At 38.6% G+C, this 25,763-nt stretch overlaps 1 protein-coding gene across 1 annotated transcript; it reads right to left on the bottom strand.

Moving 5' to 3' along the window:
• Positions 1-260: 260 nt before the first annotated feature.
• On the bottom strand, positions 261-24,813 carry HIVEP2 (HIVEP zinc finger 2). The gene is made up of 6 exons (XM_007525871.3): positions 19,249-24,813; positions 18,347-18,501; positions 13,678-13,853; positions 9,894-9,995; positions 7,990-8,885; positions 261-2,707 (listed from the first exon to the last, which is right to left on the bottom strand). Exons 1-6 carry the CDS (start codon positions 24,415-24,417, stop codon positions 1,883-1,885), a joined length of 7,323 nt encoding a protein of 2,440 aa, XP_007525933.1. The 5' UTR covers positions 24,418-24,813; the 3' UTR covers positions 261-1,882.
• Positions 24,814-25,763: the final 950 nt, after the last annotated feature.

Below are 25,763 nucleotides of genomic sequence, written 5' to 3'. Positions count from 1 at the left end.
TCCTGATACAATGGATGCAGTCCACACTCGTGCTCATGTTAACAATACTATGTCTGGTACTCACCTTGGGGGCCATTTTCTGTTCTAATCGGATGACTTTCTTTTCACTGTTAAAAGTATTTGTACTCAGCTCACCTTGGGATAGGCAAATCCTGGCAATAAAAGGCCCACATCGTATGATGGTAGTATCAAAACTTCTCTAGACACAAAATTTGGAAATTAAAATGTAAAATAACACATAAAAAATAGACACCTCAGCATATCATTGTATATTTATTTCTCTTTTTAAAGAACACTCCTTAATGTAATTCAATATACAAACTTGTTTTCACAGAATTATAATCCACTATATAGCACAAACATAACCCAGATTATGTGTGAGTGCACATACATGTACGTGTGTGTGTACATGATGTCCCTCCCCCCATTTCTTTCATTCTCTGGACCTACAAAGGCTCTGCCCACCTTCAACACTAGCCAAAGTCCATTCTGAATGTTATATGCAAAAGACATTATCCTCTCACAAGCTCTTCTCCCTGGAAAGTTTCTTTTCCTCGTTCCCCCTGAGATAGCCAGGAGTATGACACTTAACCCTCTTCAAAAGGGCAAAGTGAACCTCCCGGAAGCTGATGCCAACCCTGTTACCATGTGGACTGACTAACAGGAAGGGCTAGTGAGCTGGTCTCCATATACTCCTTCCCAAGTTCCATACATAAACCTAAACACAACCCCTTTGTAGTAGCCTTAGTTCTAATCACCATCTTGTGCAGCAAGAACCAGGGAAATTTCTAAGCCCAAATATTCATCAAGGGCAGTGCACAGCACTGCCTGCCAAGCCACCGGGCCGGCCGATAACCAAGCTCTGCAAAGTCCCATGTGCTTTGTCACTTTAATTTTTAAAGACACCCTAGCATAGGTCTGTGGCAACCTAGTGTCTAACTGAGTTACATAAAACTGTACCAGTGATGCACTTGTACATATTTACATGGGGCGGAATGTTTTCCCATATTTTTAGATGAGTATATAGATCAACATGTTCACATAAGACCAAATACTTTTAATATTATTTATAGCTGATTTATAAAGCTTTGAAAAAACTCACAATAGCACATTGTTTAGTTTAATGCTTTACGGTACTATCAGTTTAAAATCACAATCAGCAATTAAGTTATAGTCAATCCAGCAAACAAGAGACAAAAAAATTTACAAGAGTTAAGAACTGACTGGTACATCCTTGATCTTTTTTAAACTAATGCATAAGTGCAGAATAAGATACTCTAGTTTAAATATCTGGTTTACAATATACATTTTTGTTCTATGACGCAACAGTAAATCCCATGCTTCACATAGAAAAGCAATCCACAACATTAAGAAAAAATGTACAATTTATGAAACAAAGTAAATAAATATTAGTATTACAGAATAAGAGCTGTACATAAAAGCTGTTCAGTTTTTAATCATATAAAAATATGTTTTAGTGCAACCTCACATATATAGATGCTGTTTTGCTTTACATCATTTAGATCCAAGTGTCCAAAAAAGGAAAGAAATTACATTTATTACAAAGCAGATACACAAATTCTAAAATATGTACAAATTACTGCTAAAAAATGCTTATAAGAATATAAGCAAAGTAAAGAAAAGGCACAAACATCTGTACAATTTTAAAAGTACCAGACCCAATAGGTTAATTTCAAATTTCATTTTGGTCAGGCTCATGATGACTTGTTAATTTACCTAACTCTTTTGATATAACAAAAGTATATATAATAGCAAACTACTATAACTTAGGACAGGCATGCTATAAACTTGGTTACCTCTATTTCTAGAAAGAAAAACAAAATGGGAAGATATGGAAAAGAAAGTCTCCATGCATTTTTGATCAATGTAGCTGACTCTTTTCTGCTGAAGGCTCTTTGCTTTCCTCTGTGCCTGAAAGTAATTCTTGGCTGCTGTGTAAGCCTGACTGTTTGTCATCCATACAACTCTTACTGTAAAATGTGGAGTGAGCTAATGTAGTCTGTGATGTACCAAAATTGTCCTTTTCACCATCATGTAAGTCAGGGTGGGTAGCTGAGGTACAGGGATGACCTGGCTCAGGTCCACTAAAGTGCCTAATACTAGCATGTGCACTTTCCAAGGGTTTCTGGGGGGGGTCCTGCACCCGAGAGGACTGGTCTGCCCCAAGTAGAGCAGCCTCTTCTGTGGCAATCCGAAGAGAGGCAATGGCTTTTGTACAAGTCTGTATGTTTTCTTCTTGTTCCCTCTCTGTCGAATTTAGACTGTCTTCTGAAGTGCTCTGTTTCATCAATAGCCGAGGAGAGGAAGGTGCACTATGTGGAACAGATGACTGCAAAATATGAGGCGAACACTTCTCATGCTGTTTAGAAAGAACATAGGGATCTTTAGCAAAGGATTCCCCTGAAGATCCTCTCTTCTCAGAGCCCTCCATTGGCAGAGGCAAAGTGGGTGGAGGATGTAAACTGGAAGGGGCCGGTGGCGGCATGGAGTGAACCATTTGGATCCCACCAACTGGCACCATAGGGATAGGAGCTCGCACTTGTTGCTGGGAGTGGAGTGGAAGATGACTGAAGACATAGTCAGTAGGACCCTCAGGGAAAAGGCTGGAGCCTGGATGTTCATAAGCACCTTCTTGGTCTCCATAGAGACTGAAGTATGGAACCTGAGGTAATCCTCTTCTTAAATTCTACAAAGGGAAACAGAGTGCAGGATTTAGGATCCACTACTCTTTATGTGTTGGTATGCTTCTAATTCTGCTTCTAAAAACCCCTTCTGTTTCATTTGGTTTAATCCCCCCTGCTTAACACTATTCTATTTACATAACTAAGCACCAGCATGCCTGCATGGCATTGGTTTAATCCCCACTGGTTCATGATGTCTTTTTGCTCCATCCCCTCTTGTAGTACACCCTGATTTGCACCAGTCACTTTTCACTCCACCCTCTCTGCGTCACATCCTGTTTCCACCCTACTTGGCGAGTATATATAGGATTGTCTTTTTAGTTTAGTTTTTAGTTTAGTTTTAGCATAGCTTGGTTTAGATTGTGCTGCATCCTGCATGAATAAAGAGATACTATGTACAGCTCAACCATGAGTCCCGGGTCGTCTGTCTCTGCTCGCAAAGCCAGCCCGACATTCAGTCAAGCCATTTCATCAACTCATATACTCAAAACACTTCAAAACTACTGAATTCCTTTGTCATAGTTTTAATTTTTCAAAAATTTCTCTGTTACTTATTATAATCCACTAATAAAGCTGTTGGTCTGTGAAAAGTTCCTTTAGTTTTTAAACACCACTGTAATAAAATATTTAATGAGTTTTCCTCTAGATATAGACATATTTTAGCTCTACTGCCTTTGTAAGATACAATGAAAAGAAAATGATGGATAGATACCACAGAAAGTGTACCAAGTAATAAGAGATTTTTAAATTCAAAAGAAAGTACAACAATTACCATCTGCTTACATAGTAGGCAGATTCCTAATATTTTTCTTAAATTACATCCATGGGAACTAATTTCTCCCACAGAACAGATGACAAAATAGTGGTGCTACAGAAACTGGTTCCTCCAATGTATAAGACATTGGCATAAAAGAATGCATATCTGTTTAAGACACTCCAGATAAAGGAACAAGTTCTTCATCAAACAACAAATCAAGTTCAGTTTTTGTAAGGACATCGTCACATAAGTAGTTAGTATTAAGTAATTTCAAATAGCAACAACACATATTCATTCAACAATATGGAATTTGGAGGAGCAAAGATGTTTGTGCTTTAATTTCTCTATATTGCTATTTCTATCCAACTATCTTTTTGTCAATTAATAAATTAAAGGTACTTCAAATTTTGATCCAGAATTCCAGAATTCTGACATACTTCAAATTTTGGGATAGGTTCCCAATTCCAAATATGGATAATTTATCCTCTGTAATTGCTTTTTCCCCCTAACAAAACACAAATTTAAAACTGAACCAATGACATTGTCAGGTTTTAATGAGATTACTGGGCTTCAATTTCTGGAACCCATTCTTTTAGAAGATGATCATTAAAAAGGGAGTTTGTTCACTGAATTTTAACTTAAAAAATTAAAAGCAAAGAGGTAGAAAACTGTAAAAGCATAATTGCAATAGAGGTGAGGAACAAAAACAAAATTTTTAATTCACTGCAATACAATTTTAGTTCTAAAATTTGAGGTGTGCTGTGCGCCATTAATGGCTAATTCTATTTAGATTAAGAACCCACTCTGAGAAAGACACATTATGGAACTTTTCTGCTACTGTAGGAGAAAACTTGCAATCACCAATACATAATCACAAGGACCACATGAACTATTTGAAGAGAGTGTTCTATGGCATGAAATACATTGAAGTGATAAAAGAATTCCCTCAAACACAAAGTAAATTTGGATTGATTTGACATATTTTACCAAAGCAAGAAGGAAGGAGGGTTTAAGGAGGGCTGGAGGGATAAGGGACTTTGAAGTCCTGGTGTATGAAATAGAAAAGAACGTAAGTTGAGGTGACAGTGCTTTGCATACATCTATCATGGCAAGATTAAAAATTAGAATTAATTTTGAAATTACTTTAATTTTTGTATACATCTATCATGACTAGATTAGAAATCCACACTTTCTTCATCTTCCTAATAAGCTCCCAATATAATTTTTCTATGTTAGATTTTAGTTTATCTGCAACTCCACTGGGCCTTATCATTGAAATATGGTGAACCAACTCCTATTTCACATTTTATTGTTGTTGCTGCTGTTATCCCTTGGGATTCACTTCTCTGAGTCCACTCCCCCCAACCTCTACACAAACACAGAGAGGGAAAGACAGAATAAGAGAGATAGAGGGAATGAGGGACACCACAGAACCAAAGCTTCTCCCAGTCAGTACACTTTTCTTTGTCTCTTTATTATGAACCTACCAAATCTTTGAAAATTGAAAAGTTTTTATTTAAAAAAACAATGAAGCCAAAAACCATAAAATTTTCATTGTGTCTATATACTATAATTCACTAGCCCCCTAGTAAAGTATAATTAAACAAAAATAAAAAACAAAAATATTTTTATTCTCGTCCTTGAAACATACATAATAAACAATGAAATTTTTTAAAAATCCTACTGAATGAATAAAAACATCCATCACCTCTCAAAATTAACCAAACTTAGTGCAAAATACTAAGGTAGTATATCCCAGAGATTGCATATTGTTGCACCCCCCCCCCCAAAAAAAAATGCCTCCCCCAGTCTGGTCTCTGGGATCTATCAGACTGAATCAAGATAATGAATGTGCCATTCTAGGTTCAAGATCCTTACCAGATCTGGTCACTATGAGCCCTTGGTCAATGTTAAACAACAAGACAAAGTACCACTAATATAATTTTTATTTGTTTAGGCATTTTCCACAGGTTTTTTTTTTATTATTGATGGTATGGTGGATGTTTTTATTTATTTTTATTTTTTAATTGTATTATCTATTATTGGGTAGAGACACAGAGAAGTTGAGAGGTGAAGGGGAAATAGAGAGGGAGAGACTGACAGACACCTGCATCTTTGCTTCACTACTTTTGAAGCTTTCCCCCTGCAGGTGGGGACCAGGGGCTTGAACCTGGATCCTTGCACACTGTAATGTGTGCACTTAACCAGGTGCGCCACCACCTGCCCCACCCCCCACATAGTGTTTTCATACATTATTTAGGAAACATAAAGCACTAGCTAATAAGGAAATCAGGAGAAAAACATATTGTCAGTTCTATTTGGCTCTTGTACTACACACCTCACTCACATATTATGGACAGATGAAAACCCTGTATCCTTCAAAAAAGGTGTAATAAAACACAAAATGGGAAGTGTTTGAGATCAACTGCTTCTGCTTTGAAGAGGAGTGCCCTATTATTCCCTCATGTACATAAGAAAAGCATCACAAGAAAAGAGAATGAGACTGGGTAAAATTTTGATTAAAGGTTTGAGATTTGAGTTTCATAAGTGGTAAAATTTAATAAATCTATTAAATATTCAACTGAACCATGAGGTAAAAAAAACATATTAATACCAACTCAGTCATTAATAAAAAAACAAACTCCTTCCAACAATAACTTTCTTAAAATATATTTGAAAATTCTATGAACTGCCTTAATTCACTCTTTCAATTCTTTTGATCAAATTGCTTTTATGATGATTTATGTCTATGTTTTGTTGGGCCTTGTGCATGAGTGATATAACTCCCCTGGGCCAATTTTCCCTTTGCTGCTTTTTTTTTTTCAGAAAGTGAGGGAGGTTGAGAGAGAAAATGAGAGAGGCAGGAGAGAAAGAATGACAGATATAGAGTGAAGAGAGTCACCAGAGCACCACTGTCATCCATGAGACTGTCCTACTGCCCTCTATGGTACTCCCCTGTGGTATCAGGCTTCAACCCCAGAGCACAATGTGGGATCTACTAAGTGAGATACCTTTAGTCCCCCCTCTATCATCTTTTAATAACAATAATGTATTAGTATAAAGAACTTAATTTTTGTGACTGCAACTGTCTGAATATGTTTATCCTCTCATAAATTAGCATAAAATATTCTACCCAATCCCCTTTAAAAAGATATTCATGAAAAAAAAAGGTCTAGCTAACACTAAACAAACATATTGAAGGACCTGATTTTGTTATAGCTATTTTTCCTAATGTCTCAGTATCAAAGAACATACTGGTGAGGTTAAGTGAGAACTTTTGTCTCAGTCCACCTGGCCAATGCTAAAACAAGAGATCCTGATATTATATACTGTCAGCATCATGGGTCTTTACTTAAGAAGGTATTTATATACCAGCTGCAATATTCAGGTATATGAGGGACTTATAGCTCTCTATGCTGCATTGGAATAAATTTAAGAAGAACACTTTCTTTTCCCCACTTTTTACAACAATCTATGGAACTGATTATCTTTTATTTTCAGCTTGGCAAACAATATATCCTGATGGTAACCATGTTTCTTTAGTGCTAAATTATGAAGGCTAGGTCAGTGGCAAGTTTAGCAAAAAAGGTTTTAGGGCAGGTGGGTGACAGGGAGCTTTCCTGAAGTTCCCTTGGTTTTTACTTGGGATGGTGAAAAGATATGGAGGAAGATGTTTCCACAGCAGTGAGAAGACAGAACTATGAGGTGATCATGTTTCCTTTGACTATGAAATCAGTGTTGATCCAAGTGACAGGAATTCAGAGGAAACTAAAAAAATTCTACTCACACTGAAATAGACATGAGGTTTATGATGCCAAGGTATAAGATGGGTACTTTTCTATGGATTTGTATTCAACCTATTGCCTAATTATAATCTATGGTTGCTGTGAGTGTTATCTTAATTTACAATGAGGCTATACTATAGCAATCTCCTCTGACATTTTATCTCTTAGTTCTCCCAACTGCCCAATCTTGGGCGTACTAGCTCACTGAAAAGTGCACTCAGTAGCAAGGGGTAGTGGTAACAGCAAATGAAGCATTCGACTTACAAACATATCTGGGTGGTGGGGGGGGGACTATCCCAGTCCTTCAGTAATTTCACAGATCCATCACTGTGAGCGAAGTAGTGAATTTATTATATATATATATATATATATATATATATATATATATTAAGAAAAAACACTTAAATCAAATCTAATGATTGACTCAGAATCTTTACTGCAAAATGAGTGATATAACTGACACCTAAATGTTCTTGAAAATATCTGTCTATACAGTAATACTACTCCAAAGATTTCACTTTTGCTATTTGTTGGAAGGTTTTAGATGATGTCTAGAGCTAGTTAAACTCAGAAAACATTTAGAAAGGCCTTGTGACGGACAATAGCATATGATAAGAATTCCAGGAACGAATTCACTCCTCTCCATGATACACATGCTATAATGTTAAATGGTACACTGCTGTGTTTTCAAGAAGCTCCAATGTACTTTGACATATATTAGAAAGAGAGAGTTAATGATACTTACAGGAGGCCCCAATACAATTGGCTCTGCTTGCAAATACTGCCCCATGGACAATGGCGGGTTGTGGTATAAAGCCCTTCTAGGAGATGGTGCTCTAATGCTGGTCATGTATCTTCTCTCTCTTCTGGGAGAGAGGTCTCTTCTTGCTGAGATATCTTTTCCAGGTGATACTGGCCTTCTTGGGGACAGATGCCTTCTTGGCGAAATATCTCTTTGTGACATCTCTCTTCTCAATGCAGCTTCCTTTCTTGGTGAAAGATGTCTCAAGGGTGAGAGATCTCTCCTAGGTGATAAGTGTCTTCTGGGTGATAAATCTCCTTTGGGTATCAGATACCTCTTTGGTGAATTATCCTGACAGGGTGAAGAATCATATCCTGGTGAGGAATGGCGGCTTGAAGGTGAGAAGTCCCTTGGAGAGGAGTTTGGTTCCGAAGACAGCATGTATTCTTCATCCATACAACTAGGTATGTCTAACTTGTCTTTGTCTGGTTCCGAATCTGTACTTTTACTCTGGAATAACCTCTGGTATTCTGTCATCTGGGTATCTTCACAGGAATTACTTGGTGTCATAAGCTGAGTAACCTGAATACTTGGCAAAGTAACCAAATAGCTGATCAATGAAGAATGACCCAAAGAAGTATCTGAAGGAACTCCATGGGGTACAGTGCCAACATTCACAGGCAAGGAAGAGAATCTAGGAGGCTGTGGACTAGTGCTTCTTGATCTTGTTTTTGGTGTCAAATCTCCCTGGTCATCAAAGTCATCATCATCTTCATCATCATCATCATTATCATCTCCATCCTCACCATCTGACTCTTCAGCATCTGAGAACTGGTGATCAGTTGAAATGCTGGACATGCTATGTTTCTCAGCTCCTTTGTGCAAATCTTCCATTGTTTCTGAGAGAATTGAAAAAAGATATTGGTAGTTAAGACTCAAATATCAAGGTTTGGAACTAGAGTAAGTCTAATATCTTTCCAAAAGTCTTCCTTAAGTCACCACCATGCCCCTCACTACCCCCAACCCTGAATTTTCCATTTCTGAATACCTTTAACACTCATCAGGCACTTATCTCTATGACTCTGCACTGATTTCTGCCCTTTTATGTACCTATCTGGTTTCATCCCCACTCTACAAGAAGGATTCCAGAGTAGAACCTTATATCTCAAGCCATCACAATACTCAGAAAATCCTCAACAAATGAATATGTAGAGTTAATGAGGATGCTGGAGGAGAAGGAAACTCAATAAGCTGCTTCTACAGGTAAATCAGTATATGGTACATTTTCAGGGGTTTGGCTTACCCTCAGATTTTCTACTCAGTTTAATGATTTTTGTTTGTTTGTTTTTTTCTACTAGACCTTACTTTTAGAGGTAGGGCCTCATGCATGAAGTATAATGGCTCCAGGCCATATTTTCATTCAGAGAGAGAGACATCAAGGCACTGGAGTTTTCTCTAATGTTATGGCATCCTCTGTGTGGTAGCAGGGTTCAAACCTGGGCTGAGCACATGGCACAGTGAACTATTTCTCTAGCTCTAGGCTTTCTCTCAACAGGAAAAATAACATTCTAAAGTCAAATTTTATTTTTTTCATCAAATTTAGATCATGTCTCATTAAATAATATCACATAGAAATATAGACGGACAGCACAGTGCAAGTACAGTTAGATTTCCTTTATGAGAAGTTTATGATAGAACACTTCAAAGTAAGGCCCTTTTCCCAACTTTAGTCTGAAATGCACTAATTTCCTCTCAGTAGGTCTCAAGTAATTCAATGTGTCAGACTTCTTTTTTTCTGTATTTAGGTTTTAATTTAAAAAATGTGATCACTTTTAATTTACTTATTATTATTTTGACCACAAAGTTCCAACATGCATAGTGAGGAAGTTAACTAAATATTGAAATACCTGCTTCCTCAGTTTCTGTATCATCCACTGATGTCATTGAGACACCCAACTCCAGGCATTTTTTCATGTGTGCTTTAGATTTCATATGCTTTGTTAGGTTTCCTAGAAAACACAGTAAAAAAAAAAAAACCCAAAAACTCAGAAATTAATTGGTTACCAAACTGTGGTTATTGCTCCAAAATTCAGAGTCAAATGCATAACAAAGGTTTATCTCTACCCACCCACCCCCCCTCAATTTAAGAGGAAAATCTGGTTTCTGAAGATAATTTAGATGTGGGGTTATCTCAGGTGCTCTTCATGCTAGAAGATTTAAAAGTAGTTTGCTAGTTAGAAGGGAAGCCTAGACATTCCTAGTGGAAAAGAGATCTGATAATATCAGTGGTCCAAATTGCCCAGCACCCTAGGATTCTATATAAACATAGTGACACAAGGTAGACTACATTTTAAAAACCTTTAAAATGAGATATTATCATCAACATATACACTGGGTCCTGTATCATCTGGCACTGATCAGGTATAGATAAAATTTGCAGTATTCCTCCTTGACAGTAGACCAAAAAAAAAAAAATTGAAGTTACATTAAGGATAACCTTGTAAATTAATCTAAAGATCCACAAAACAAACAAACAAACAAACAAAAACCTTAGCTATCTACTTATAAGGAGCATTATTCTCTATATTTAGCATCTGTTTGTCACAGGTTAGCAAACTTTATGATAAAACTTTCTGAAGTTGTACAGCTCTAATATTTCCTTTTTACTTATAATTCCTATGATCCAAGAAAAAAATTATGTCAAGTATAAAGATATAGATCACATATAATTACATTTGCATGTGTGTGTATGTACACTTGCATTTCTCTAGGTTTATACAGTTTCTATATGGAATGTGAGAAATTATTATGAAAACACAAATCCAATTAATTTTGATTTGGGATCTAGGACAATAAACGTATATATTATTCTATACAACTTTTTAAGAGACCCATGAAGTCATTCATTTGTAAGGGTCATATGGCTTACTATTATTTCACAATAATAAAACCTAATACTTTTGCATATTATTTATATACTATAAATTTTATATGTAACTTGGGAAGTCTAAATACAGACACATCTCTATGTCTCTGCTTCTCTCTTAAAAATTATGTCTGCGGGGCCGGGCGATGGCATACCTGGCTAAGAGCACATGTTACAGTGCACAAGGACCCGGGTTCGAGCTCCTGTTCCCCACCTGCAGAGGGAAAGCTTTGCAAGTTTTGAAGCAGTGCTGCAGGTCTCTCTCTGTCTCTCCCTCTCTATCACCCCCTTCCCTCTAGATTTCTGGCTGTCTCTATCCAATAAATAAAATAAAAGTAATTTTAAAAAACTAAAAAAAAGAACCCTTATAAGAAAAATTATGTCTGCAATTTTTCTATACATCCTAACTTTTTACAGTAGATCATCAAAAATTCTAAAATCTGCAAATTAAATTTTAATTTAATTTCTGCAAAGATACAAGTAATTTGCTTATGCAGATGGGTGTAGATATTAGATTTGTTAAGATGATTTATTTCAATGTCAATATGATTTGTTTTATATTTTTCTGCGTACCTGCTTTAAGCAGGAGGGTAGGCTTCAAGCTCTTTCAAAAATTGTAGTTAGAAATATGACTTTGAAACAACTCATTCCGGGTTTGGTTTATTGTAATCTTGACCTTCTGAGAGGTTACAGTAAGGAGAGGAATGGCATTTTTTTTTTTTTTTTTGCCTCCAGGGTTATTGCTGGGGCTTGGTGCCTGCACTGTGCTCTTATTGTGTATTGTTGTTGTTATTATTGTTGTTGTTGTCATTGTTGGATAGAACAGAGAGAAATCGAGAGAAGACGGGAAGACAGAGAGGGGGAGAGATAGATAGACACCTGCACACCTGCTTCACCACCTGTGAAGTGACCCCCCTGCAGGTGGGGAGCCAGGGGCTCAAACCAGGATCCCTACCCCAGTCCTTGAGCTTCGTGCCACGTGAGCTTAACACATTATGCCGCAGCCCAGCCCCTGAAAAGACCCTAAAGGAGAGGCACAGGTCTAGAAGAACTGGTCCTACAAATTGCGACTAAGGGACAGACATTTTGGACAGAAATAAAAACTGATGCAAGGTTTCCCAGGATTTTAAGATTCTGAATATTTGTGAATTTTTCAAAAAAGTGGCATGGAGTCCAAGAATAAATCATTTCCTGCTAAAACTCCAGTACGGTGGTTCATAGTCAGATTTAGTGATCTCTTTTTTGTGTGTGTAGTGTTTTTTCACCCAGCATTTATAGTTATATCCACAGTTAACTCCTATGGCCAAGGATGACACATCAGCTACCAAGTTTGGCATATTTGCTGTAAAAATACAGATAATATTTTCTTATCTTATGGGGGGTCTCTTTTAATGAAACATTTCTTACTTTTTAAAAATTGAATGACTTTTAATAGATAATTTCTTTATTTGTTGGATAGAGACAGCGAGAAACTAAGAGGGGAAGAGAAGATGGGGAAGGAGAGAAAAAGACACCTACAACTGCTTCATTGCTTATGAAGTTTCCCTACTTCATAACATCAGGCCAGGGGTATGAATGTGGGTCCTTGATCATGGTAAATAACACATGAGTCCTACCAAGTGCCCTACCTCCTGGCCGCTAGTGAAATTCTTTATAAAACAGTTGGCTGTACAAAAGTGGATAGTGTTTAAAAGATCTGACGGCAGTCTCTTTTGAAATGCAAGTAAACACTCACCCACCCCACCTCACCAGTGTTTTTTTTTTTTTCTGGTTTCAAAGGAGTAAGCATGGAAACATACTTCAAACTACATATTATACTTCTAAAAAATCAACAACACAATAGAATTTTGATTACAAAAAAATAGGTACACATTTCTCTACCAAAGATAACTTTATTTCATATTTATTTTTCTAGAAGAAAAGTGGAGTAGACTAAGTGACATGTAAATTTAAAATTAAAACATTGGAAAAATATGAAACAAGTAGAAAAATGAATGTCTTCATAAGTCAAACCACCTCTAATTTACTACTGTTTTTATTCTGAGAACACTGGGTTTATGAATATTTTCATGATTTTGTAAAATGTAAAAATGTAATCAAAGAAATCTTCCTGTGTAAAATATTTTTATATAAACCAATGTTAAAACATTCTTAAAAAACAGAAAAACTATCAGCTCAAGGCAAGTCCTAGTTTTATGAAATTAACAGTCATGGCCTGAGAGTAAGACATTGACTCTGTGCTGATAAACACACAGAACACAAGCTATCAAACAACTATGCATAATTAATGCAACAATGGATGGAGGAACCCACCTGGGAGTCTGTGGATCTCTACATTATTTATAATCTTGAAACCAACCATAGGCACATGGTTTCTTCCCTGCTGCTGTCTTACTTTACTAATGCCACTACAGCATACATTTTCTCCCTGCAGTATTTCAATCCTAGTGCAAAGATTATCTAGACCACATAACATTTCCAACATGAAGTAATAGCTACTCAGGCAATTCTTAGCCACTTCCTTTGGAGACAATTGGCCTGGACCTAAGTCTATACCACTTACTTGAGTCATAAAAGGAGCCTCACTGTCTCATGTACAGCCTTTGATCACTTAGTAGCAGAGGGGGAGAGAAATATATTTCATCGGGTCATATTTTTATAAACAAAACCATCTATTGTCAATTAGAGTTAGTTATAAAATGATATAGAGAACTCAAAATAGTCATGAAAATGTTTGTTCTTTGAAGAAAAATTTTGGCTTGTACCTTTTGTTTTGAAGGCAAAGTTACATAGTTTGCATACATAAGGCCGTACATCAGTATGAGTGCGGATATGCTTTTTGAGCATACTTGGCTTCTTACAGCGAATTCCACATTCTTCACAAATGTACTTTCCACGTCCACGTCCTCTGACATACACATAATCTTCATTTGATTTATACCTGTTAAAAGCAAAGGAAGGATCCAGTGAAATTTCATAATATTTGAGTCATGTCATTCTAACAAATCTAATCCTAGTCATTTGAAGGAAAATTTGAATGAAGTTATTTTACAATTACTTAGTTTTACATCTACAAAGTCTGTGATGTTTGTGCAGTAAATGCCTAAAGAATTAGAAAATATTTGTGGCATAGTAAGAAAAAATGTAATTATTTCTTCATGGAGTTCAAAATGGAATTGGCTGTTTTACTAAGTATAAATATATGGATTTGGCATAGACATTCAAATGGACTTACAGAAGCCTCAAAATGTCACAGAACTGTCCTTTACTAACTTTCAATTCTAAAAAAATTTTTGCCCAACACACTTCCAAAAAATTATTTCAACATATTCAAAACATCATGCAATATTTGTTAACATTATCTAAGATGTGAATGCACATATCTAGCCCTTTAAATTTGCTAAAGTAAATATGATCGATAACATTGCCAATTTCTCTTCTACTTTCATAGTATTGGCACAAGAGTGCAGAGAAATTTATAACTTATGCAGGTTGAGTACCACCAACTGCTGTCTACAGATTTGATTTGTTTTTCCTAAAGACAATGAATCTGCACTACGGTAGTACCTAAATTTTAGGTAGATGGTACTTTTTTTTTTTTTTTAATGAAAGCTAGGGATTCCATTTTCAATTAGAATTACATTTGTTTGTACAATGAGTTCACTGAGAGGTTTGGAAGAATTTTTGAGGTTATCTAGTTTAGTCAAAGCAATCTTAAGGTGTTCATTGTAATAATCTGCAGAAGAAACCTACTCAGTGACTAACCACCATATTTTGTTTAAATACAATTAAGCATGATAGACCATAGAGCAGAATAGCATTCTACTGAATAATTCAGTGGATATAATCTCACATATAACATCCAGGTTAGAATTATGGACCTAATTTCATTCTTGGAAAGATAATTCTTTTTTTTTTTTTTTTTTTGTATCCAGGGTTATTGCTGGGGCTTGGTGCCTGCACTACGAATCCACTGCTCTTGGAGACTATTTTTTCCCTTTTGTTGCCCTTTGTTGTTTATCATTGTTGTTGTAGATAGGACAGAGAGAAATCAAGAGTGGACGGGAAGGCAGAGAGGGGGAGAGAAAGATAAGACACCTGCAGATCTGCTTCAACACTTGTGAAGTGACCCCCCTGCAGGTGGGGAGCTGGGGGCTCAAACCATGATCCTTATGCCAGTCCTTGCACTTTCTGCCATGTGCGCCTAACCAGCTGTGCAACCACCCGCTCCCTGAAAAGATAATTCTTTTGAGAGGTTCTTTTATGATTTCAGGAGGCAAACTGAAACATTCAAAAAGCATAGCAAAGATATTTTGTCCTAGCTAGCCCATCAACATGAATAACAGCAAGATCAACTTCAATTATCTAATCTACTAGAAGATTTTTAAGGGGAAAAAAAAAATCCATCTACATATCTAAATACCAACTCTGTGTGAGTGCTACTAAATCTGAACAGTGCAGACATTTTTTTCACTACCAAGCCAGGTAAGAATCAAGTAGTATCACAGACTGAGTAATCAATTTTGTATACCTTGAGCTGCTTTAAACGTTTTCCTTGTTCACAATAACCAACATACTGAATTGAATAAGACAAATAACTTTATAGAGAGTTTGTTTTCTCCAAGAAAGGTTACATTAAACTCACTGAAGCACATTATCTCAACTGATAAAAAAAATGTGATCTTCAAATAAAACAATTTTATTTTATTTATTTATTTTTTTACTGACACCAGGTCTATCACTGGAGTTCAGCACTAAGAAGTCACTGCTCCTAGTGGCCATTTTTCCTTCTTTTCCCTTTCCCTTTCCTCTTCTCATACTCCTTCCCCTTCTCCACCTTCCACCTCCCCCTCCCCTCCCCTCCCCTCTCCTCTCCCTTTCCCTCCTCTCTTCTTTTCTCCCTCCTTTCCCTTCCCTTTCCTTCCCTTCCCTTTCCTTCCCTTCCCTTCCCTTCCTTCCCCTTTTCCTCACCTCCCCTCCCTTTTTATTTTATTGAATAAGAGAGAGAAATTGAGAAGGGAGCAGGACATAAGGAGGAAGAGAGAAATATAGACCCCCGCAGACCTGCTTTACCATATCCACCTTGCCGGTAGGGAGTAGGAGCTCAAACCTGGGTCCTGTGCCTGATAATCTGGCTTAACTAAGTGTATCACCACCTGGTTCAACAACTTCAACAACTTTATTTTTTATTGTCATAGCTAATTAACTTGCTTCCATAATAAAAATACAGCCAAATTCTATAGCAAATATAACCATATATTTGTATAGAAAAAAACATACCCTTGAATCAATTTAACCTGGGTGTAAATGGATTTTAGACAACTAAAAGACATATCTTATTAAATTGATAAATTTAAATATAAAGCAAATGCATACACTTAAGAATTTGGCCAGTGATACTCTTTCTTGTAAGTGAGCATTTAGTAATCACCAAAATAGAAAGTGGTAAGTACAGAATTTGGAATGAACACCTGGCCTCTACCAGAAAGAATGTGGTCACAATTTACATGACTCATATGAAAGGAGGAAGAAATGAAATGTAGGTACAGTCCTTTTGGATCATCAAAATACATCAATAAAATGTTCACATACGCTTTTTCACTTGTGTCCTTCGTTAGTGGAGATGGATTCCCCAAAGCATACAGAAACCGTGAAGGTCTAATCTAGTACAAGAGCACTGCTATGAAGGACTGCTGAATATAAGAATGTTGATTCAGTCACAGGGACCTTTCAGTCTCTGAGGAAAGATGAAACCTGTATTTCTCTCATTTATGTTAAAAAACAAAACAAAACACAGATAATTTCACAATAAAATTGGTTTTAGTGGAGAAAGTACTAGACATCCATCCAAAGGGATACAAACCTAAAAGGAAATCAACTTTAATTCCTCATCTCCAATTGGTCAATCTATGTGAGAAATCAATATTCCATATTACTAAACAGAAAACATTTTATAATCAGACAGGTAACATCATTTTGTCTGCCAGATCTAATCAGAGTACGTGAATGCTTCTGGAAATGTGTGCATTCCAGATCTGTACATAATGTCCTTCTTCCTTAATGTGGTTAAAACACACACACACACACACACACACACACACACACACACACACACACATATATATGATTTTTAAAAAAATCCTATAGAGGTCTGGGTTAAGTGCACATAGTACTAAGAGCAAGGACCAGCACAAGAATCAAGCCTCAGCTCCCCACCTGCAGGGGAAATGCTTCATAAGCAGTAAAGCAGCTCTGCAGGTGTCTATATTTCTCTCTCCCTCTCTACTGACCCATTCTCTCTCAGTTCTATTGAATAAAATAGGAAAAAATGGCTATCAGGAGCAGTGGATTCCAGCACCATGCCCCAGAAATAACTCTAGAGGGGAAAAAAAAAAACCTGTGTGACTTCTATGTGACTGTCTTGAGGATATTTTTCATTTCTTTCTTTTTTATTTCTATTGAGGTCTGAAACTAGGCATTAAACATAAGTTCAGTTTTTCCTAACTATATAGGTAACAAAATTCATTGAACCATTTTACTTGAATTTCTACATCTTAGAATTTAACATTTAAAAATACATTTCTGGGAGTCGGGCTGTAGCGCAGCGGGTTAAGCACAGGTGGCGCAAAGCACAAGGACCGGCATAAGGATCCCAGTTCGAACCCCGGCTCCTCACCTGCAGGGGAGTTGCTTCACAGGCGGTGAAGCAGGTCTGCAGGTGTCTATCTTTCTCTCCTCCTCTCTGTCTTCCCCTCCTCTCTCCATTTCTCTCTGTCCTATCCAACAACAACAACAACAATAATAACTACAACAATAAAACAACAAGGGCAACAAAAGGGAATAAATAAATAAAATAAATATAAAAAAAATACATTTCTAAGTACAGATAAATTGTCACAGATAAGAGGAGTCTGGAGAGATAAAACAACTACAAGCAGTCCTGACTTAGAGCCTGAAGCAGAAAAAGGACATTGATGGAATTTGTATAATTTCATTAAAGCCTGGCTTAGTTTATAGTAAAACAAATTCACTAGTTCCTATAAATATATGTATGTGCATGACTGAGCTTTTGTAAGCACAGAATAAAAATGTTCATTAATAAAATAACAAATGTCCATAGAGTAATATTTAAGAATGGACAAACTTAGATGACATCAAGAGTCTGCCAATTTATTTGAGTTCATACTGAATTAGAGTCATGGAAATTTAAGGCAGAGGCTCATACCAGATATAATAGGGAAATTTTCACTAAAGGGAAGTCATGAAAGCAAGGGCAGGAACTCATTACCTATTATCTGCTAGACTTCACAAATATGAACAGAAAAGAAATTCAATTTATGCTTCCAACCAGAGTAAATATTTTTCCCATTTACTCAGTACAATTCACTCTGACTTATAAATGAACATTTTATATTTGCATTTAAGTTTCCTTACCCTCCTTCAAAGATTTTAATTCGGATTGGCTCTGTCTGTTTGGATCCAATATCTTTATCTCCATGAATATCTCCTTTCCCTCTTTCCTTTAAGATATTCCCCACTAATTTCCTTTCTAGTTTACTGCCAAACAAAAAGGGTGCATCGGGTTTCATCTGTAGGACAAAAGGAATGAATCATTTCATGTGCTTCTCAAAGGCAAAGTAGAAACCCTCATATCTCATTCTTTTATAACCTTTGAAAATTAATTTGCATTTCATGGTAAAAAGCCATGGGCTTGTTACATTAAAGACAAGAGGTATACAATCAGAAAAGAATGACAGCTCCTACAGAGTAAATTCAACATTTCTTAAAAAGAAACCTTCCTGGTCTTTCCTTCAGCATGCAATTCCAATTCTAAATCCCCTATTTCAGAATTTCTTTAATTTCTTAGATCAAAAGAAATTTTGAGAGTGGGGGTAGAAAGTATAATGGTTATGCAAAGAGACTCTCATGCCTGAGGCTTCGAAAATCTCAGGTTTAACTCCCACCCCACCCCGATCCCATTTTAAGCTAGAGCTCATCAGTGCACTTTGGTAAAAAAAAAAAAAAGAAAAAGAAAAAATGTTGAGTTGTTAGAATTATATCACAGGTGAGACAGAAGAAGAAATCTAAGGAGCTATGATAGTTCCTACGATAGAATTTCATGGAACCAACATGAGGGAGATACTTTGAAATTTCCCCTGAATCTTTCATACTAAGTGCACTGTCAATAGTTTTCTCTCCCTCAAAGTGAAAATAGTAGTGCAGCAGAGACCTCCTAACTCCTGACCTTCATTTCACTTGAATTTTGTAGCCCATATGTCTTCTGCTTAGCAGTAAAATCTACAACAGCAAACACTTTCAGAAACAATATCCATTACCTGAGCAAATTGCTTCCAAGTACTTGATGACGTAAGCTTGCCGGTTCCAGGTCTGTGCATAGCAGCCAAAGTATAAATTTCTGTGGTGATTTTTTGCTTGGATCTTAGAAGAGCTAGTGTGGTCTTGGTGTTCAATCCTGATGGGTTTGGATTACAGGAACTAATGCACCATGAAGCATAAACTGAAGACTTGAAGGTGGCCTGTTGTACATAATTAGGTTTTGTATAATTTAGAAAGCACCAACTCACAGTAGTAGTTGTCCGAAGACTAGGGAACTGAAGAATTTGCTGGAAATCTGCCACATCAGTGAAAAGGAGGGTTGAGTTTGCCACTTTCCCGCTGGGGCCTGAGGCCATGTGCACCAGCATACCAACAGGTGGCTTCTGGCCCTTTCTTTGTTCTTCAAGGTGACTGTCTCCTGGTAGTAATGAAGAACTCTGTGGGCTCATGCTCATATCAGATGCTGTTTCATCAACATCTAATTCATCTGAGGACTCTTTGCTTTCAGAAGGTCCACTGGACTTCTGTCCAAGAAGGGGCGCTCTAGAACCAGATGGGAATGACTCCCTCAAGGGTGTGCTAGCTGAAGGGTGGTCTTGAGATGAGGAGGGAGATAGTGAAGAGAATGAAGATGATCCTGACTGTAAACCATCTTTTGGCTCAGAAGCACATCCTTGTCGAACCAGTTGGGGTTTCTGTGGGCGAGAGAGATTCTTTTTGATGTCTGAGTTGGTTAGCTCCACAGCACTAAGTTCTTCAACAATTTGTCCATACATCTTTTCATCTTTGACCCTTTTCTGTTGCTTTGTTTCCATGAAGAGCTCTAAGCTGCTGGCTGGAGAAAGCATCCGTTTGCTGCCTCCCAGGGTAGCCACACTGTCAGAGGTGGAAGGTAAACACAAGGGGATTGTGGATTCTAAACCAAGGGGTAAGGTCTGAGGTACTTTCCAGATGGGGTATTTTTCCAAGCCTGCATGCTGACCCAGTACCTGGGCAATATTAAACCCTATCCCTTGCTTGGCTGCATTGGTTACAAGGGTTCTTTGAGTCACATTCTCATCAACTTTACATATGACAATTGCAGGGCTATTCTGCCCAAGTATCTGAGAAATGCTTGTGTACATGACACTTCCATAGGACGGCACATGAGTCTGGATCCTAACTGGAACCACTGTTCCTGGTAAGGACTGTAAAGACCCAGGATTTGCTGAGGTGAAATCTTCTTGAACCACCTGTTCTGAGGGAGTATCAGTTGACTTAGCACTCTGGTCTGATGGAAACTTTGGAAGAAGATTCTTTGAGTGTAGCCCTGCTGTTCCTGAGTAACAGGGATAAGTTTGCTCTTTTGCATGTGCATAATCAGCAGATTTCTTTCCAGTGTGCTCTGCAACATGCTCTAAGGGATAGGGAGGATGAATTTCTGCCTGGAAAGAAGGCTCGCCATAGCTCTTCTGAGGGTGTTGAGCAAGGGGATGTGGGAAGTGTGCCTGCCACCAGGGAGGCTGCTGAGCTGGTAAATGAACCATACAGACAGTTGGATATTGAAACTGAAACAAGGCATTCTGGATGGGAGAAAATGGAATAGACTCTTGATGTGGAAATAAATGTGGATGTTCAGACAAATGTTTGCTTGTGATATAGGACGTTGGTGGTATCAAGGGGCTTCTCAGAGATTCCTGACTATCCATGTGCATGATCTGTTGTTGGGCCAGGTGGAGTGGACCTGAGCCCATTGGGGTACAAGGCCCCACAACCTGCTTCCCTGGATCCTCTGGCTGAAGAGGAGGGAGTACAGAGCATGGGGTGTGGTGCCAAGTGGACCTGAGGCCAGCATGCAGCTGTTCCATCTGCTCCTGCTTCACGCCCGGATCTGTACCAGCCTCACCCTGGGTGATCTCTGGAGAGCCACTGAAGGAAGCCTGCCGCACCAGAAAGCATTTCTTCCTCTCCCGTGATGGGGACAAAGTGGAGGATGTCACCCCTGATCCTGGAGCATGGGATAGATTCCCATAATCAAATGATTTGCTCCGAATTTCTGGGACTTCAGTTGGGTGAGGACAAGGCATCTGCTCTGATGAGCAACGACGCATTTCTTTTTGGTGATGGTGGCCTGGAACAGACAAGGAGTAAGAACCAGCAGGGACCGTCAAAAACTCTGAATGTTTTCCAAACTCATCCTGCTTATGAGATGCACCAAGCTTAACAGTTTCTTCTCTTTCAAAAGACATTGAGAAACTGGAGCTATGGGACAAGTTGCTTTCTTGACTGGGGCTGCGAGAGAGGCCTGTTCCAGTGGACTCAAAGCTGGACTCCCCTGAAGAGTGTTCCATATCTGCAAGTCGCAGGCGTTTCTTTTTGGGAGGTAACTTCTCTGCGGGGAGCTGAGAGAGAGTCTCACTTCTCTGGGGCCACTGAAATTCCTCCACAGGTTTTTCTGGCTCTTTATTTTGTGTTTCTTTCTCTTTCTCTGGTTTGTCAGGCTCCTCAGTTACTCGAATCTCTGGGACCTGAATATTGTGCTGGCGAACCAGCCTGGGCTGAGCATGATAGGACTGCTGCTGAACCTGCTGAGAAGGGGATGGTCTCCCCCCACTTTCTGCACTGTCTCCCAGTGGAGCCCACTCTGGACTCACGGGCACTTCTGAAATCTCACTGTCACAGGTTTCAGAAGGCGAAGAGGTTTTATCCTGTGTGCTTCCCACGAGCTCAGCTGACTCAGACCTTTCGAATGAATTGGGTCGGCTCAGTGAGTTTGTGTGCTGAATCACAGAAATCACATTTCCAGGAGGTTTCCTTCCCCCTACATCTGACACCTTGTCAGATTCAGTGCCCGAAGGTGACTCCTCTGACCCAAGAGATGTACTCCCAGATTGCAGTTGGGGTCGGCATGGGTCAAAGCGCTCAGCATGTCCATGAGATGGGTTCTCATACCCAGGTATGGGGAATCCACTTCTCACTCCTTCTGGCATCTGCAGTTTGGGATCATACTCTGAAGCTGTTATGCCCACAGGTGTGCTGACTATACTGCTGCAAATCATGGGTGTGTCCTCCTCATCACCTACACTCTTTTCTTTCCGGCGTTTTCTATTTTCACAGGTAATTCCAAACATGGTTGGCACTCCCTGTAATGGCACCGAGGGATCCATAAGATATTCCCCACCATGTTTTAAAGCACTTAGGCAAGATATGTCTCTATAGCTTTGTTTAGGTGTTTCAGGGTCTTCCCACTTCTTATAGGGTTTCCGGCAGACATCATAATCATATCCAACTCTGTCCCCAGGAATCAATTTCTTTTCCTTCAAGGATGATCCTGTAACAGTCTTTGACATCCTGCCATGGTGTTCTGCTTCCATGTGCCCCTCCTGCACTGAAGGCAACTCAAATGCTGCTTGTCTTCTCAACATGCGCTGAGGGGGGATCCCTACTGTCCCTGGATAGAACACATCATCAGACCCAGCCATCCTTTCATCAAATGAGTGACTTCCTCTTAAAGATGGAGGAATAGTTAAGTTAGTTGCTGAAGAAGTTGGCATTGAATTGCTTCTAATAAGGGGTGAAGAATCTATAGGAGCCTCTAAGAGAACTGGGTTGCTGCCTTGGAAATTTGTTGGATAAAGTTTTCCTTCATTCCTGATTGGTGAGGGGATACTCTGGGATTGTCTTGACTCATTGTTGAATTTAGTAGATTTTAGCATGCCTGTTTGACTGGGGTCGACTTCTCCCTTGCTTGGAAGCAACTGAGAAACTGGATCCTCAAACATCTTAACATCTAACCTGGTGTTTCCATGAGGTAATGATTCCATCATGCCTCTCCTACCCATTGTCATGCGCTCTTGGCTTGTGGCTGTAACACTGAGTGTATTTCTTGGACTAAGTCGACAGTATTTTCCAAAGATGATTTCTTCATATGACTTTGCATTTGTGTTTGGAGGACTTATTTGCTGCTCTGCACTTTCTGAGCGAGAGAAGTAACCAGAGTCAGTGCTTCCTTTACTGTGCGGGCTCAGAAGGTTTAGAGATGGCTCAGAATCTTGTCCTTTTTTCTCTGACAGTCTTAGCGCAAGTTTTTGTTTAACTGTATGAGAGTCATCAACCTTAGCATTTAAAGATGGATTTGGTAGTATATCAGAGCCAATATACTGAGAGCTTTCACTAGATAAAGGAACCCCACTTTTAGGAATAATCAAAATCGGCACCTTCATTGGCCCTCCCAGTGATTCTTCTAATGACCCATGATAGCCAGCTCTGCTGGTGATATCCAATGGGATTGGTGGGCCAGGACTCATTTTGTCAGAGGCCTCCACAAATAAAGAACTCTCTTCATCTGTGTCTGTACTCTGTTCACCATCTGAATGTATTTCTGCTTCTACATCAATAAAACCAGCCTCCAGGTCCAATTTAGATACAGCTGACTCTGTGAAAGGGACTAATCCTGCCTTAATTGCATGGGCATGTGACTTCCTGTGCTTGTACAAATTGCTTTTTGTTTTGAAAGAGAAACCACAAGGTATACAAGGATATGGCCGCTCACCAGTATGGGACCTGATGTGTTTCTTCAGTACACTTGGTTTGGCACATGCCCTGCTGCAGTATGGGCAAATGTACTTGCCAGGTTTTTTGGGTTTGTGCTCTTTCTTGTGAGCATCTTCAGACAGTTCGATACTTTTCTGGGAATATTGGCTATAAGCAGGGTTGAGACCTGAAATCTTTTTTCTAGGGTAACCACCAGTGTGGCCAGGTATAGAAAAAGAAAATAAGTCCTCAGAGGCAACAGATGGCAAAGGGCCAGGGTAAAGCCATGGAGGGCCTTCGAGGCTCTGATGTGGCTTGTTGCTGTGCATGACCCCCTGTGGCAATGAGTGTTGAGGGAAAGAAAGTGAATGTTGGCATGAATAAGGACTAGGACAGTGCAGTGGGTATTGCTTCTCTGTGATTTGCTGTGCCACTTCACTGGGCGAGGCTAGGTTCCCAGAACCAAACAGTTGTGCTGATGCTGTGTTTCCAATTTGCTCAGGATCAATTTGTGTTTGCTGCTGTCCTTCTTGACTGCCAAAAGTGCTCATCTTAATAATAGCTGATTGTTCTTGTCTCCATCTACCTGAAGTTTTATCAGTTTCTCCAGACCTTGAGGTAGCTTTTTGTCCTAGAGCTGTGTCCCCAGTGTCCATTTTGTTACACAAGGTCTTAAGTACTAGTTCACTTATATGCTGTCTAGTCTCATGGAGTGTCTTCAAATCTGTGATTTTTAAAGCTTGCTTGCTTCCATGTTCTAATGTGTGTGCAAACTTGCTCAGAACTTCTTCTCTTTGAAACTTTCCACACCCACCCGTAGTCAATGGACCTTAGATGGTAGTGTCCTTGAACAAAGTTATAACACAGTTCTATCCATTGTAAAAATGCCCATTCAAAAGCTAAGTGCAAATCTGTGAAGATCTCTTATGGCATTTGAATATTCTCAATTAGGATGAAATTAGGATGCTGAATAGTTTTGGAGAAATTATGCTCATCAACTAGAGGAAAGTTCAATTGCCAGTTTCACTAAGGTAAAATGATCTGAAAGAAAACACAAAAAGACTGTCACAATAGCTATCAAGTAAGAAACCAAAATTTTTCATAAATAACAAATCAGAAATTGGATAAACAAAGTGATTTTTAAAATTTTTGGTATTATATTTATTTATTGGACAGAGACAGCCAGAAACCAAGAGGGAAAGGGGTGATAGAGGGGGAGAGACAGAGAGACACCTGCAGCCCTGCTTCACCACTCGCAATGCTTTTCCCCTACAGGTGAGGACAAAGTGATTTTTATACCAAGAAATCTTTAAAACTTTAGAACTGGTATATGAATTTCACAATTAAAGGGTGTTAGGTTAAATGCTGAGATCCAAGGCATAAGTACAAATCTCTTTGATGCACTGATTTTGATCATCCCTTTAAACACTCCTTAATTTTGGTTAAAAAAGTATTCAAAGAAAAGTTTTCCCCAGAGTTTATCTATAAAATCATGAAATTACAGACTGGGGAAACAGCATAATGGTCATGCAAAAGACTTTCATGTCTAAGGCTCCATGCTCCCAAGTTCAGTCCTCAGCACCATTATAAGTCAGAGCTGAGCAGTGCTCTGGTATTTCTGTGTCTTTCTCTCTGTATCTCTCTCATTAAAATAAAATATACTTCACTCCTGTGAGAATGTCATACATCAGAAAAGGTAGCAACAACAAATGCTGGAGAGGTTGTGAAGACAAAGGAACCCTCCTGCACTGCTGGTGAGAATGTAAGTTGGTCCAACCCCTGTGGAGAACAGTCTGGAGAACTCTCAGAAGGCTAGAAAAGGGATCTACACTATAACCCTGTAATTCCTCTCCTGGGGACATATCCTAAGGAACCAAGCACACCCATCTGAAAAGATTTGTGTATACCTCTGTTTATAGCAGCAGAATTTGGAATAGCCAAAACCTGGAAGCAACCCAGGTGTCCAACAACAGGTGAATGGCTCAGTAAGTTGTGGTGTATA

Source organism: Erinaceus europaeus, chromosome 4 (assembly GCF_950295315.1).
Source record: "Erinaceus europaeus chromosome 4, mEriEur2.1, whole genome shotgun sequence".
Classification (NCBI taxonomy): Eukaryota; Metazoa; Chordata; class Mammalia; order Eulipotyphla; family Erinaceidae; genus Erinaceus; species Erinaceus europaeus.
Note: the sequence above shows the minus strand (reverse complement) of the source record. Positions and strands in the feature narration are given on the sequence as shown.